The sequence below is a fragment of the Petaurus breviceps genome, unplaced genomic scaffold (assembly GCF_028583685.1).
Source record: "Petaurus breviceps papuanus isolate PSGF00001 unplaced genomic scaffold, PetGlider_PUasm1.0 79, whole genome shotgun sequence".
In the NCBI taxonomy this organism is placed as follows: Eukaryota; Metazoa; Chordata; class Mammalia; order Diprotodontia; family Petauridae; genus Petaurus; species Petaurus breviceps.
In genome coordinates, this window is record NW_027186523.1 from 30,895,977 (window position 1) to 30,909,224 (window position 13,248).

Here is a 13,248-nt window from a genome sequence, read left to right on the forward strand (position 1 = left end):
TTACTTCTCTGTTTATACACTGTATACACCCAATACAATCTAACACCCTTTCTGGTAGGGGTTGTTTTCCTTTTATTAGGTTATTTATTCCCCAAACCCACAGTATACAGTGTTTAATAACTGCTTGTTGGACTAGACTAGATTTATTCTAAAGTCAACAAGGAACTACTAAAGCAGCGGTTAGCTGTGTGTGTGTGTGTGTGTGTGTGTGTATGTGTGTGTGTATGTGTGTGTGTGTGTGTGTGTGTGTGTGTGTGTGTGTGTGTGTATGATGCATTCCTTTGGCAGGATGGTTGATCTTACTGAATTGCCTCTCAGGATGTTTTTAAATGCATGAAATAAAATACATAGGCTTGTGAAGGAATCAATTAAATTTAAAAGTGATTGTTAAAAGTATTTCTTAAAAAATAAATTCATGGACTCCAGGTAAAGGACCCCTGCACTAAAGGTTCTTGAAGAGAGGGGTGATAAGATTTCAAGAAGATTATTTTGTAATTTTTTAAATTTGCTGTCCCAGCTGCCCTGAAGTCTCAGCTCAAGTGTCACCTTCTGCAAAAAACTTTCCTAGTCCTCCTTTAATCTTAGTGCCTCCCTCTGAGGCTGTCCCTAATTTATACTGTGTATATCTTAGTGTGTATACAGATATTGGCACTTTGTCTTTTCCATTAAATTGTAAGATCCTTGAAAGCAGGGGTTATTTTTTTTTTTTTGGCCTTTCTTTGTATCCCCAGTGCTTAGTATATATAGTATACATAGCAGGCACTTAATAAAAGCTAGTTGATTGACTTACCAGTGAGAACAAGACTCTATGTAAGGATATCCCCTCTTCCCCCAACCCCCACGGCTCCCCAAGATGGTAAAGGTCACAGGCAGCACGGCCCTCACTCTTTTTTCATTCTTAATTAAATTTCATTTTTTCCCAATTACATGTAAGAATAATTTTTAACATTCATTTTTAAAATTTCAAGTTCCAAATTTTTGTCTTCTCTTCCTCCCCTTCCCTCTCACTTGAAAGATAAGCAATTTGATACTGGTTATACATATGCAGTCATGCAAAACATATTTCCATATTAGTCATGTTGTGAAAGAAAACAGACAAAAAAAGAAGGAAATTTTTTAAATTATGCTTCAATCTGACTCCATCAGTTCTTTCTCTGTAGGTGGATAGCATTTTTCCATCACGAGTCCTTTGGAATTATCTTGCATCATTGTATTACTGAGAATGGCTAAGTCATTCATAATTGATCATTGTATAATATTGTTATTACTATGTACAGTGTTCCCCTAGGTTCTGCTCACCTCACTTCCCATCAGTTCATGTAAGTCTTTCTAGGTGTTTCTGAAAGCATCCTGCTCATTATTTCTTACAGCACAATAATATTCCATCACAATCTTATACCACAATTTGTTTAGCCATTCCCCAGTAGAAGGGCATTCCTTCGATTTCCAATTCTTTGCCACCACAATAAGAGCTGCTATATATTTTTTACATATAGGTCCTCCCCTCACCCCTTTTTTAAAAATCTCTTTGGGATACAGATCTACTAGTGGTATTGCTGGATCAAAATGTGTACACAGTTTTACAGTCATTTAGGTTTAGTTTCAAATTCCAGCCCTCATTCTTGACATAACTATGACTAATAGATGAACAACTTGCTGAAAGAACCAATGCTGAAGTTTAAATCCTCGAAGGAGCAAGGAGAAGGAGTCACAGGATCACTTCAGTAAATGGGTGGAGTCATTTTTATTCTGCCTCACAACATACTTTACAAAGTATACTTCAAGACAGAAATATCTTTCTCATTTGAAATTTTATATATATATATAAGACAGAATGGTATAGCAAAAACAGCTCTGAGGGGCGGCCAGGTAGTACAGTGAGTAAGAGCACCGGCTCCAGTGTTGGATGACCTGGGGATCGAATCCCAGGCTCAGACACTTAGCACCCACCCAGAAACACCTGGCCGTGTAACCTTGAGCAAGTTACTTAACCCTGACTGCTTTTAAAAAAAAAAAAAACAGCTCTGAATTTCGAGGGAGCAGACCTGTTTTGAAAACAAATTCAGATGCTTACTACCTATGAGAAATTAGGTAAGTCACTTAACCTCTGTAGGTCTCAGATTCCTCATCAGTAAATGAGGGGGTTGGATTAGATGATCTCTTAGGTTCCCTTCCAGCTTTACATTCTATTATCAAAAATATTATGCTATTTCTTCTAAGTTGAAAGTTTTTTAAAACGTCTTTAAAAGGTCTTACTCATTACTAAATAGAATGCAAACAACCTGAAGGTAAGGACTTTTCCATTGTTTTCAATATCCCCAGCATTATCAGCACAATAACAATTCTTGCTGAACTGAACTTGAAGTACATTTTAGAAATGTGATTTCTAAAGCTGTAGTCATTTTAACAACACTGAACAAAATGATTTGGATGATGCTTGGATTTTTTTAAATACTGAAGTCTTTCCAAGATGTGCTTGTGCTCTACAGAAGTATGGCCTGTATGTTGCTGCCAGCTCCCCTCTAAATTCTATCACATGATGCTCACCTTTAAATCATATGACATGAAATTATGTCTATATGTGAAATGCTAGGCCTCTAGATGGCTTGGTGGATAAAGCACTGGACTTGGAGTTAGGAAGACCTGAGTTCAAATCTGCCTTCAGACATTCACTAGCTGTGTGACACTGGGCAAGGAACTTAAGCTCTGCTTGCCTTAATTCACTGGAAAAGAATATGGCAAACCATGCCAGTACCTTTGACAAGAAAACCCCAATATGGGGTTATAAAGAGTTGGGAATAACTGAACAACAGCAATATAAAAAGTTTACTATGTATGGCAATTTTGTAGTATGAAAATAGGCTTTAATGTCCTCTATTTTGTTCCAAAATTTCTCTTTTATCCTAAAATTATTTCACACATACATGTGCCTTTTTTTCTTGGAAGGCAGGAGACAGGGACAGGGAAGGGAAACAGTGTTTAATAAGCATCTACTCTGTACTACACACTGTGTTCAGCACTTTACAAATATTATCTCACTTGATCCTCACAACAACCGTGGGAGATAGGTATTATTGTTACCCCCATTTTGTAATTAAGGAAACTGAAGGAGTGGTTAAATGATTTTCCCAGGATCCCATAGCTAGTAAAACTGTTTGAGGCTGGATTTGAACTTGGGTCTTCTTGACTCCATGTCCAGTGTTCTTCTATTATTTGCAAGTCAATCTAACAGAAAATTATAAGAGTTTTTATAAGATTGTTTTAAAATTTTCATTGGGGGCAGCTAGGTGGTACAGTCAATAGAGCACCAGTGCTGGAGTCTGGAGGACCTAAATTCAAATCTGGCCTCAGACACTTGACACTTAACTGGTTGTATGAGCTTGGGCAAGTCACTTAACCCCAAGAGCCTTGCCTTTCCCCCTCCAAAAAATTGTTTCTTTCATTGATGGACCATCCATATTCTGAATAACTGGAAAACTTTGTAAAATGAGAACGTAAGATCTAATTTCAATTTAAATAAATAGAATCAATCAGTACATATGACTACTGCAATAGCTTGACAGTATGTCTGCCTGCCTTGAGATTCTCACTACTGCAGTTCACCCTCTATTTAGCCAGCAGAGTGATTTTCCTAAAGTGCAGGTCTGACTATGTCACACAGAAAACACCATATCCTACCCCCAATTTGGTAAATTCCAATGGCTCCCTATCTACCTACAGGATCAAACACAAAATCCCCTGTTTAATATTCTAACCACTTTCATCACCTGGTCTACCTTCCTTCCTCTCAACTTTCCCCCCTTCCTATGCCTTACTCCTGATCAGTGATTCTGGCCATCTTTCTGTTCCACAAAAAAAGACAGTCTAATCTGTTGTTGTTGTTCAGTCATTTTCAGTACTGTCCAACTCTTCATAACCCCTTTTGGGGTTTTCTTGGTAAATAAACTGGAATGGCTTGCCATTTCCTTCTCCAGTTTATTTTTACAGATGAGGAAGACAAGGTAAAAAGGGTTGAATGACTTGCCCGGGATCACATAGCTCATAAGTACCTGAGGCTGAATTTGAACACAGGGAAATGAGTCTTCCTCATTCTGGGCCTGGCACTCTATACTCTATGCCCCATAGCTGCCCTCCATCTCTTGGCTCCAGTCATTTTCTTTGGTTGTCCTTGATGAGTGCAATATTCTGCCTCCTTACCTATGCCTACTGATCTTCTTGGCTTCCTTCAAGTCCCAACTAAAATCCCATTTTCTACAGGAAGCCTTTCCAGACCCCTCAATTCTAATGCCTTCCCCTGTTTTAACGATTTATTCTATGTATAGTTTGTTTATACAACCTGTTTAATTGCTGTCTCCCTCATTAGACTGCGAGCTTCTTGGGGACAAGTACTCTTTTTTTGCCTTTTCTTGTATTCTCAGCACTTAGCACAGTACCTGGTCCATAGTACATGCTTAAAATGTTTGATGGCTGGATTAATTTAATCTGGAAAAATTCTAATTCATATAGATGGCCAATATTAGATAAGTCAACAATGTCTGGGTACTACCTACTAAGGAGAGCTCAAAAAAATTATGCATGATAAATAATCAAATGAAAACAAAATAAAATTAGTTAAAACAGGAATAGAGAAGGAAATATTCAGGAATTATTATTTTATATAGAAAATCAAGCATGAGTTATTAATTTTCAATAAAGGAGTTTAGTCTTCCTTTAATATACTCAAATTTAATACTGCTACATTTTACATAAGACTAATATAACTTTAATTAATAATACATAGTATATATGCATGTACACATACATACAAAGAACCTAGTACATGCTGACCATAAAAGTGCCAAATTAAAAGAGTAATTTTAAAATTAAAATAGCTTTTAAGTTTAGAAAGTATATTTTGGTTCACTGATCTGTACTTCTTATGCATGAATTTTTTTTAGGTTCCATCTAAAGTCATAACTAGCAGTTTCAGATACAGGAAATCCTGTTCAATCTTTTTTCATGATTATTCAAGACAATTCTTTTTTAAAAAGTATTACAATTTTGGTGGGTGTTCCAAAAATAAAAAAACCTGAAGAATTTATTAAAAAGTAGGTCAAGCAGTGAATACAGTTTCTATAAATCAACACCTTTTTAAAAAATTAAAAAATCTTTAAAAAGTCAATTCTATAACTCAGGTTAAATTACCTAAAAGAAATATATTTGGCTTATTTTTCATCTCTCTATTAATTACTAATAGCACTGTTAAATAAGGTGACACAAGTAGTAAAAAGGGCTTCCCAAAATACAGGTAGTCAAATTTCTCACTCGTTTAAAACCATGACTGTTTGCATACCAATTTATTAATATAATTACTTGCCTTGAAACCTCAAAAAAAAAAATCCTGAACTATACATACATTTTTTCCTACAAATAATTTCTTTGCAGCAGGTTTCAAGCTGCTCTAAAATACAACAAAGTGATTTTATTTGCTGATAGTAAAAGTCTGACATGCCTCTTAACTTACTGTTGTCAGAGTTTTAAAGAGAAAAATTTGAGGCAATAGTCTTCCAATTCCATGTTTTTGTTGTTTTTTTTTTAAAAGCCTGTCACCTCCCATAAGAACAATTCACTTGCTACAATACCATTTTACCCCCTCCTCTATTTTAGTAATAAAATGTTTCCTAATTCTGAGAAATTCTAAAGTAGAGTAGTTTGGCTGTGTCCCTCCAAAAACAGTTGACATGTTTATAAACATGTTATTTCTTTGCAAATATGTCATTTTTTACATTCCCATGAATTAAAATGAATACTTCTAAAAATTACAAAGAACCCCAGATTCAGTGCTATTTTGTGCAAGCATACAATTTTGTTTTAATACATTTTGCCAGATTTTAAAATGACTACAAGTTTACTTTTAATCTAATATTAAACTTTCTAATAAGCAACCTTTTGTCCAGTTTGAAGCTAAACTGGATAAGCTCAATAAATCCATATGAAGTTTTTAAAATGGCTTAGCTCATGCATATCACCAAATTAATTAGTAATCTCCAAGAAAAAAGAAAAAAATTTCAAAGAAATTTTAACTATTCAGAATCAGTGCATTTTCTGTTTTCTCAAAGACTTGCAAACCACAATCTATGAGTATATATGTCCATTAAAGTTAACCATTATGCAAGGAGAAGCAAGCTGTAACAGAAGAGGTTTCTAGATAATTTTTTAAAACTCAATTTTAAAATAATTGGCCAGCTTTTCCCAAATCGTTTTAGAATCGATAGCATTCTGTTAGTAGCACCAAAACACAAGACTTCAATTATGGAAAACATACTTTGCACAAGGTCATCACTTACCAGCCTAATCAACTGTACAGAGCAATGACATCATCAAAAGGGAGGAAAAATGAACTAGGAATATAAGGTGACAAGGGAAAGGGGCGGGGAGGAAGCTGATAAAAGACAACCATTAGAGTTCATAAAGGGAAATATGAGGACAAAAATGCTAGAGTGCAAAATTCAAATGAATAAAGATAGAGACTGAGAATGATACCAAAGAGGATATTACCTTCTAATTTATATTGTAATGTTAAATATTCATAGAAGGATTTTCTAAAAAGAAACTGAAACTGTATCATCATTAAATTTATAGAAATAGGGCTTCAAAGTATAAAAAAGTACAACTTTGCTACCTTGATTTCTCTTTGTTCTACGGATTTTTCCCATATTTGTTGATCATATGCTCCAATCTAGAAAGAAAAAATAACATATTAACTCATTAATATGACTTGATGCAGAAAGAATTAAGATGAGTTCATACATCTTTCAAAGGGCAAAACCAGGCAACAGTTCAGTCTATTAGAAGCCTAACCTCCTCCTTCATAATTTTCTCATTAACTAAAGCCTATGTGTTATGTTTATCCATGCCTATTAAACTGTTCCTGTAACCCCAAACTTAATTATTGATCTAAAAATTCTACAGAAATTATTTAGATTTATTAGCCATAAGTTTATACATCCTTCTAGAAAAGTACTTATAAAACATAATAATTGGATCACTTTTGGAAAAACTTCAATGATAATGAAATAATGATTAGCATTTTAATAACTTAAAATTTGCAAGTGCTTTATATGTTATTTCATTTGATCTTCGCATTAGCCCTTGAAGTTAAGTACTATTATTTTCCTTACTTTAAAGAGGAGAAAACAGAGATTAAATGATTTGCTAGAGAGGCAGGATTCTAACTCTTCAAACTGAAACTTCTTGACTCTAAATTCAATGCTCAAGCCACTAGTTGACTCAATCTATAAACATGAATACAATGCATTTGATTTGGAACTAGTGGCATGAAGGAAAACAGAATTTGAAAGGATCCTACAGCTGAATTCATCTATGCCTGAGCAGGAAGTACCTGCACAACATCCCTGAAAAGTGACTATCCAGAGTTTCCACCTGGAGAACTCTAGTGTTAGGTAATTCCATGACCTCAGGCAATCACTGTGCTAAGCAAACACAGGTATGCACCAGTCTGTCCCTGCCCTCTAGGATTTTATGATCCAGCAGGGGAAGACAAATGCACACTCTGAAAAAGAGTGTGGGGGCAGGTACTCAAAGTGGGGGGCATGGTGGAGAAGTTCAAGAAGTCCTGGAGTACTGCAGCCAGCTGAGCAGAAAATCTCAAAGTTGGAAGGGACATTTGAAGACTTTTTACATGAAGCCAGATGTGAACAAGAAAAAAATATCCTATCACTGACAAACTGTTATCTGACATTTAAGTTACTACCCTCTAAGGCAGTGCATTTTACTTCTGGACAGTTCTAATTGTTAAGAAACCTTCACTATTACCAAGCCTAAAACAGACTTTGGAAATTCCATCTACTGCTCCTACTTCTGCCCTCTGGGATCAAAGAGAACAAGTCTAATACTTCCTTCATAAGACAACCTTTGTAAAATTTTAGTCAATCAATTAGAAAGTGATAATCATTTAATATCAATTTAATAACCTCAGTAGGGGCCAGGGACTGAAATAATTAACCGGAAGAAGAGTCTAGACCTAAAAGCTTCTTTGTTCTCTGAGTAAACTCAGAGAATGCCTCTTCCTATGGCAACGAAGTCAAATGGGGCTTACTTGATGGCCATTAAGGATGATACCCTTAACCCAAGGCACTAACTTGAGTAATGGGACTTTTTCTTGTCTTAATAGTTTTGGACATATACTATGTTATGGCATGTTAATGGTACAGAAAACACAGATATCCTAAGTCATAATTTCAATGGACACTTTGTCAGCTTGCTTATTTTATTGTATTTATCTTCTATTCAATTAAGAAAATTCCTTTCTCACACAATGTTGTGATTAAACATTTATGGAGATCATAAATTTGAGTCACACAGTCACTCTGAATTGGGATGGTTCTAAAATGAATTTAATCTCTCTCATTTTTTTGTTCAGGCAGTTAGAACTTATCTTCTGGCTCCGTGCAGCAGGTAACTGCTTGCTTTAAGGGAATAAATGATAAAAAATATATATCACCTAGCCTGTTTGTCTCTTTTTAACCAAACTTTCAAGTTAACAAAAGAAATTATTAAGCATGGATATAGCTGGCACAGCACTACATAGTGGAGAAATAAGCACAAAGAATCAAACAGTTCAAACAAGGAGCTTTCATCATAATGAAGGGACAAGTATATATACTGCACATAAATATATATAAAATGGTTAATACAACGCAAATGGGGAGGGAGGGCATTAGCAATAGAGAGGCTCAGGAAAGGCTTCATGGAGAAGCTGATTCTTGAGAAAAAGCAGCAGCAGCTTCATGAAGAAGCTGATCTTAAGTAAGAGAGGGATTTTTTTTAAGTAGGGGTGAGAAGAGAATTCATTCCAGGCATACAGGCTGGTCAGTACAAAAATCTGAGATATCTGAGTGACAGTATGAAAGTTGGAGGGGAAAATCATTTGGGGAAAAGATTATAAATTCAGTTCTGGACATGCTAAGATTAAGATATCTCTCCAACAGTCAGTCTGAAATGTCAAATGGTGATTCAGAAATGATGTTCAGGAGAGTTATTAGAGTTGGATACATATAACTTACATATATAATCTGCACAGAGAGCTGATAAGGTTAATGAAAAAGAGGATAGAAGAAAAGAAGAAAAGAGGGCCTAGGACAAAACCTTAGGGAACACTCACATCGAAGCAGAAAAGACCCATTTAAAAGACCCATTTATTGCTACCAAAGTCTTTTCTTCAAACTACATCCACAGTTCCTTAAAGCACCAATCATAGAGCATAACCTCAAGGTCCTTTATCATCCTCCTCTGAACAATCTCCAGTTTATCAAAGTCCTTCCTAAAATGTGGCATGTGACACTGAAACTAAAGCACCACAAGACTATCAGGTCCTTAGTGCTTTACATATTGCAAAGTGATAGCTTCTGACTTCATCACTGAACAGAAACCGCTCTTTCCAAAGTTACTAACGATCTCTTAATTGTCAGATCTAACGAACTGTTCTCACCCTTGTCCTTCTTGACCTCTCTTTGATGTTGCTAAGCAACCACTTCTCCTGTATGCTTTTTCCTTTCTAGGTTTTTGTGACCATTGAACTCTCCTGGCTCTCCTCCTACCCATCTGACCATTCCTCAGTTTCCTTTGGTGGATCTTCAGCTAGGTTATAACAGCGAGTGTTTCTCTAGGTTCTGGCCTGGACCCTCTTCTTTCTATATACTATCTCATTTGGTGATTTCATCAACTCCTACAAGGTTTTTGTCTCTATACAGAAGATTCTTGGATCTGTTTACTATCCAGATCTAATCTCTTCTCACTTTCAGTCACCTGTCAGAACTGTCTACTATAAATCCCAAATTTAATGCCTCATAAAACATTTCAAACGTCCAAAACAGAACTCATTATCATACCCTTGAAATGTTTCCCTCCTTCCAACTTTTGTATTACAATTAAAGGCACCACCATCCTCCTAGTCAGCTATTACTATTATTACAAAGGTTTCAAGAAAAAAAAATGAATGGATTTCTAGCTAAAGATATTCACAGGTTCAATAAAGGCCAAAAATCACAAAACTACATGAAAATCACTTGACAAACATAATGGATAATGGAAGTAGAGTGGGAGAATACGGCCCTTTTCATACGGCCCTTTTCTTTCCATCCCTCCCTCATTTTAAATATATCCATTCCTCTAATCTTACTCAGTCACCCTCTATCATTTTCTTTTTATTGCAGTAGATAGGGTGCCAAATAGAGTGAGAACACCTCAGTCCAAATCCTGCTGTGAGACCCTGGATAGGTCTTTTAACCTCTTTCAGTCTCACTTTCCTCATTTGTAAAATGGTGATAATGAGAGCACCTACATCAAAGTGCTGTTGTGATGATCAAATAAAACCACATATGTAAATAATCTGCAAATTTTAAATTACTATGTAAATGCTAGAGCTACTATTACTTTGTAATTCTGGTCCTCACCATCTTTCATCTGGACTACTGCAATGGCCTTCTAATAGGTCTCACTGCCTAGAGACTCCACCTATTGCACTCTGTCGTCCACAAAACTGCTCAAGCGTATTTCCTAAGGATCAGGTCTATTTAAGTCATTCTTCTGTGTAAACTCCAATGGCTTCCTACAGCCTCTAGGATCAAATATAAACTCCTTTGTGTGGCATATCAACCTACTTTTTCAGGTTTGTAATACATTAAATACCCCCTCCCACAAAGTCCAGTTAAGCTGACCTTCTAGTATTTCTTACATGCAGTGACTCCATTTCCTGTCTCCATCCTTTGAAATGGCTACCCTTACCATACCTTCCACTCCCATGCCTGGAAGGTATTCTCTTCTTACCTTGGTGTCCTAAAATTCTTTATATCCTTCTAAAGACTTAGGCTCCCTGCTCTTAATGCCCCACCTTCAAAAAATTTATTTGTTTTGTATATATTCTGTAGAAACTTATTTATGTATGTTGTCTCCCTTGACAGAATATAATGTTCATTTTTACTCTTATATCCCAGCCTAGCATATAGTATGTGCTTAAAAAATATGGACTGAGTAATGTAGCATTAGGGACTGAGAACAGTGGGTTGACAGTCATTCAGCAAGTGTAGCAGATACTATTCCAAGGGCTGGAGATACAAAAAGAAAGGCAACTACAGGACCCTCATTCTCACTGTGCTCACATTCTAACATAGGAAATAATATCAATCAATCAATATTTATTAAGTGCCTACTATGAGCAAGGCACTATGCTAAGCACTGAATACACAAACAACTATGTACATACAAGATATATACTTTGCAATCTTGTCAAATCTCAGGCTAAAAGAGGAAAATTATGTAACTAAAGTTGCAAGCAGACATGCTAATTTTCCAAATGGGGATAATCTTCATAACTCTCCAAAATGTTATTATAAGGATAAGAAGTATTATGCAAGAAATAATGGTGAGGTGGTATGCACTGTCTTCAACATCTATCATACTCACTCATCCAAACCTAATTCAAAGCTAGCAAACATAAATATGAGATAAAAGATACCATAACAGTAGTCTTGCTCTACAGTTCAGGTAGCAAAAAATACATTGCAACCTCAATCATTCAAAATAATTAGGAAGTAACAGCAGAATTAGTGTACAATCACATATGAGGAGGTCTAGAGATGTGTGGGCGATAATATACACATGTAAATGCACATATACTCAATGAGAGGCAGCTTATTAAATCAGTTAAGGTTGAATCAACCTTGGACACTTTTTAGCTGTATGACCCTGCACTAATTAACCTCTGGGACCAGCAACTAATACTGTAATTTACAGATAAAACAAACTCTCTAAGACTAAGTTACAGATTAATTGTCAAATTGCATTGTTGGTGGAAATTTCCAGTTAAACCACTGAAATCAAAGGCCCAAACCAAATAAACTATATAGATAATAGATATACACACAGGCACACACACACAATCTCAAATAAACTATATAGATAATAGATATACACACAGGCACACACACACAATCTCTGACAGTCTTAGACAATTACCTATGAACAAGAGAGATTAATTTGCCCATGACAGCTATTATGCGTCAAGAGGTAGGGTTTGCTATAAACACACACACACATACACTATATATGTATGTTTGTATTAATGTATATTCATATACTATAAAAATTTTACTACATTTAAATCATTTTTCACCCTTTAGAAACTGTAGTTTCACCAACATAAGGAACTCCCCACATGAACTGCATCTGACACAGAGAGGCAATTCTTAAACCCCTATCTTCCTCACTCTAAGGTTAGCATTTTATCCACTGTGTTATACTACTTTTCTATGTTTAAAGAGAGTAATTTAAACTAACTACTAAGTTAAACTCCAGGAAATGAGGGCCTATGTGAAATGAGAATCTTGACATCTTCACTTCTCCCCAAAAAGGATTTATGGCCCTCCAAAAACCAGGCCCTACCACCACCACCACCAACTCCCTGACCTCCCAAGTAATCCACTCAGTTGTGACATTTCACCCTGGCAATGAGCTATCCAGAGCACATAAAAATTCACCTCATCTACTAAAATCAGCTGACCCACAAACCCTGTGTCATGGTCTACCAGCAGGAGCATTTTGACATTGACTTTGTTGCCATTCAAGAAAGAAGTGGTTTGGATATACATTTATTAAAGAATAAAATACCCATTTACAATTTACAACATCCATTTTTTAAAAAATGAATGTGTTAAATAGTTTTAAAAGAGCAAAGAATAAACATGCAGGTTGACTTACTAGAATGAAATAAAAAAATCCCCCTGCCATTCCCACTGATTATCTTGGAAAATTAATTGAAATGGGAATGGTAGGATGCTATAAAAATAAATTCCAATTCAAGTTAAATTATCAGAAATTCAAAATTCAAATTCAAGTGATAAGTTGTACTACATTATACCATGTTCTTGAATTTTCTTTGTTTCAAACTCACTATGTCATGCATATGTAAACATCACGTAGTCTAATCCTGAGGAAAACAAAATATTGCCAACTCATGCTTGATAGTACTTTTTCTATTATGGTCCCATGAGCCTCATCCTAGTGAGTAACAGTCCTAAGGTTTGCAAAGCCTTGTGGATGCATGTGTAGTAGCTGACAAGGCTTTGGCATAAGGCAATTATATCTTATACTGGATATATTTCTTCCACTGATATAAATCAAAATTTATACTTTGATATAAGCTACTTTGTTTTGAATGATTCTTTACATGTGCTTCCAAAGATATTCCAT

The 13,248-nt window shown here is 35.6% G+C and overlaps 1 protein-coding gene across 4 annotated transcripts in view; it reads right to left on the bottom strand.

Moving 5' to 3' along the window:
* The window catches only part of LOC138175884 (protein PHTF2), a 184,162-nt gene that overhangs the window by 73,021 nt on the left and 97,893 nt on the right, over nt 1–13,248 (bottom strand). For all 4 annotated transcript variants that reach the window (XM_069106529.1, XM_069106527.1, XM_069106530.1 and 1 more), the window contains exon 3: nt 6,662–6,718. In XM_069106529.1, the coding sequence (XP_068962630.1) occupies nt 6,662–6,718 (57 nt within the window). The remainder of the gene's footprint in view (nt 1–6,661; nt 6,719–13,248) is intronic.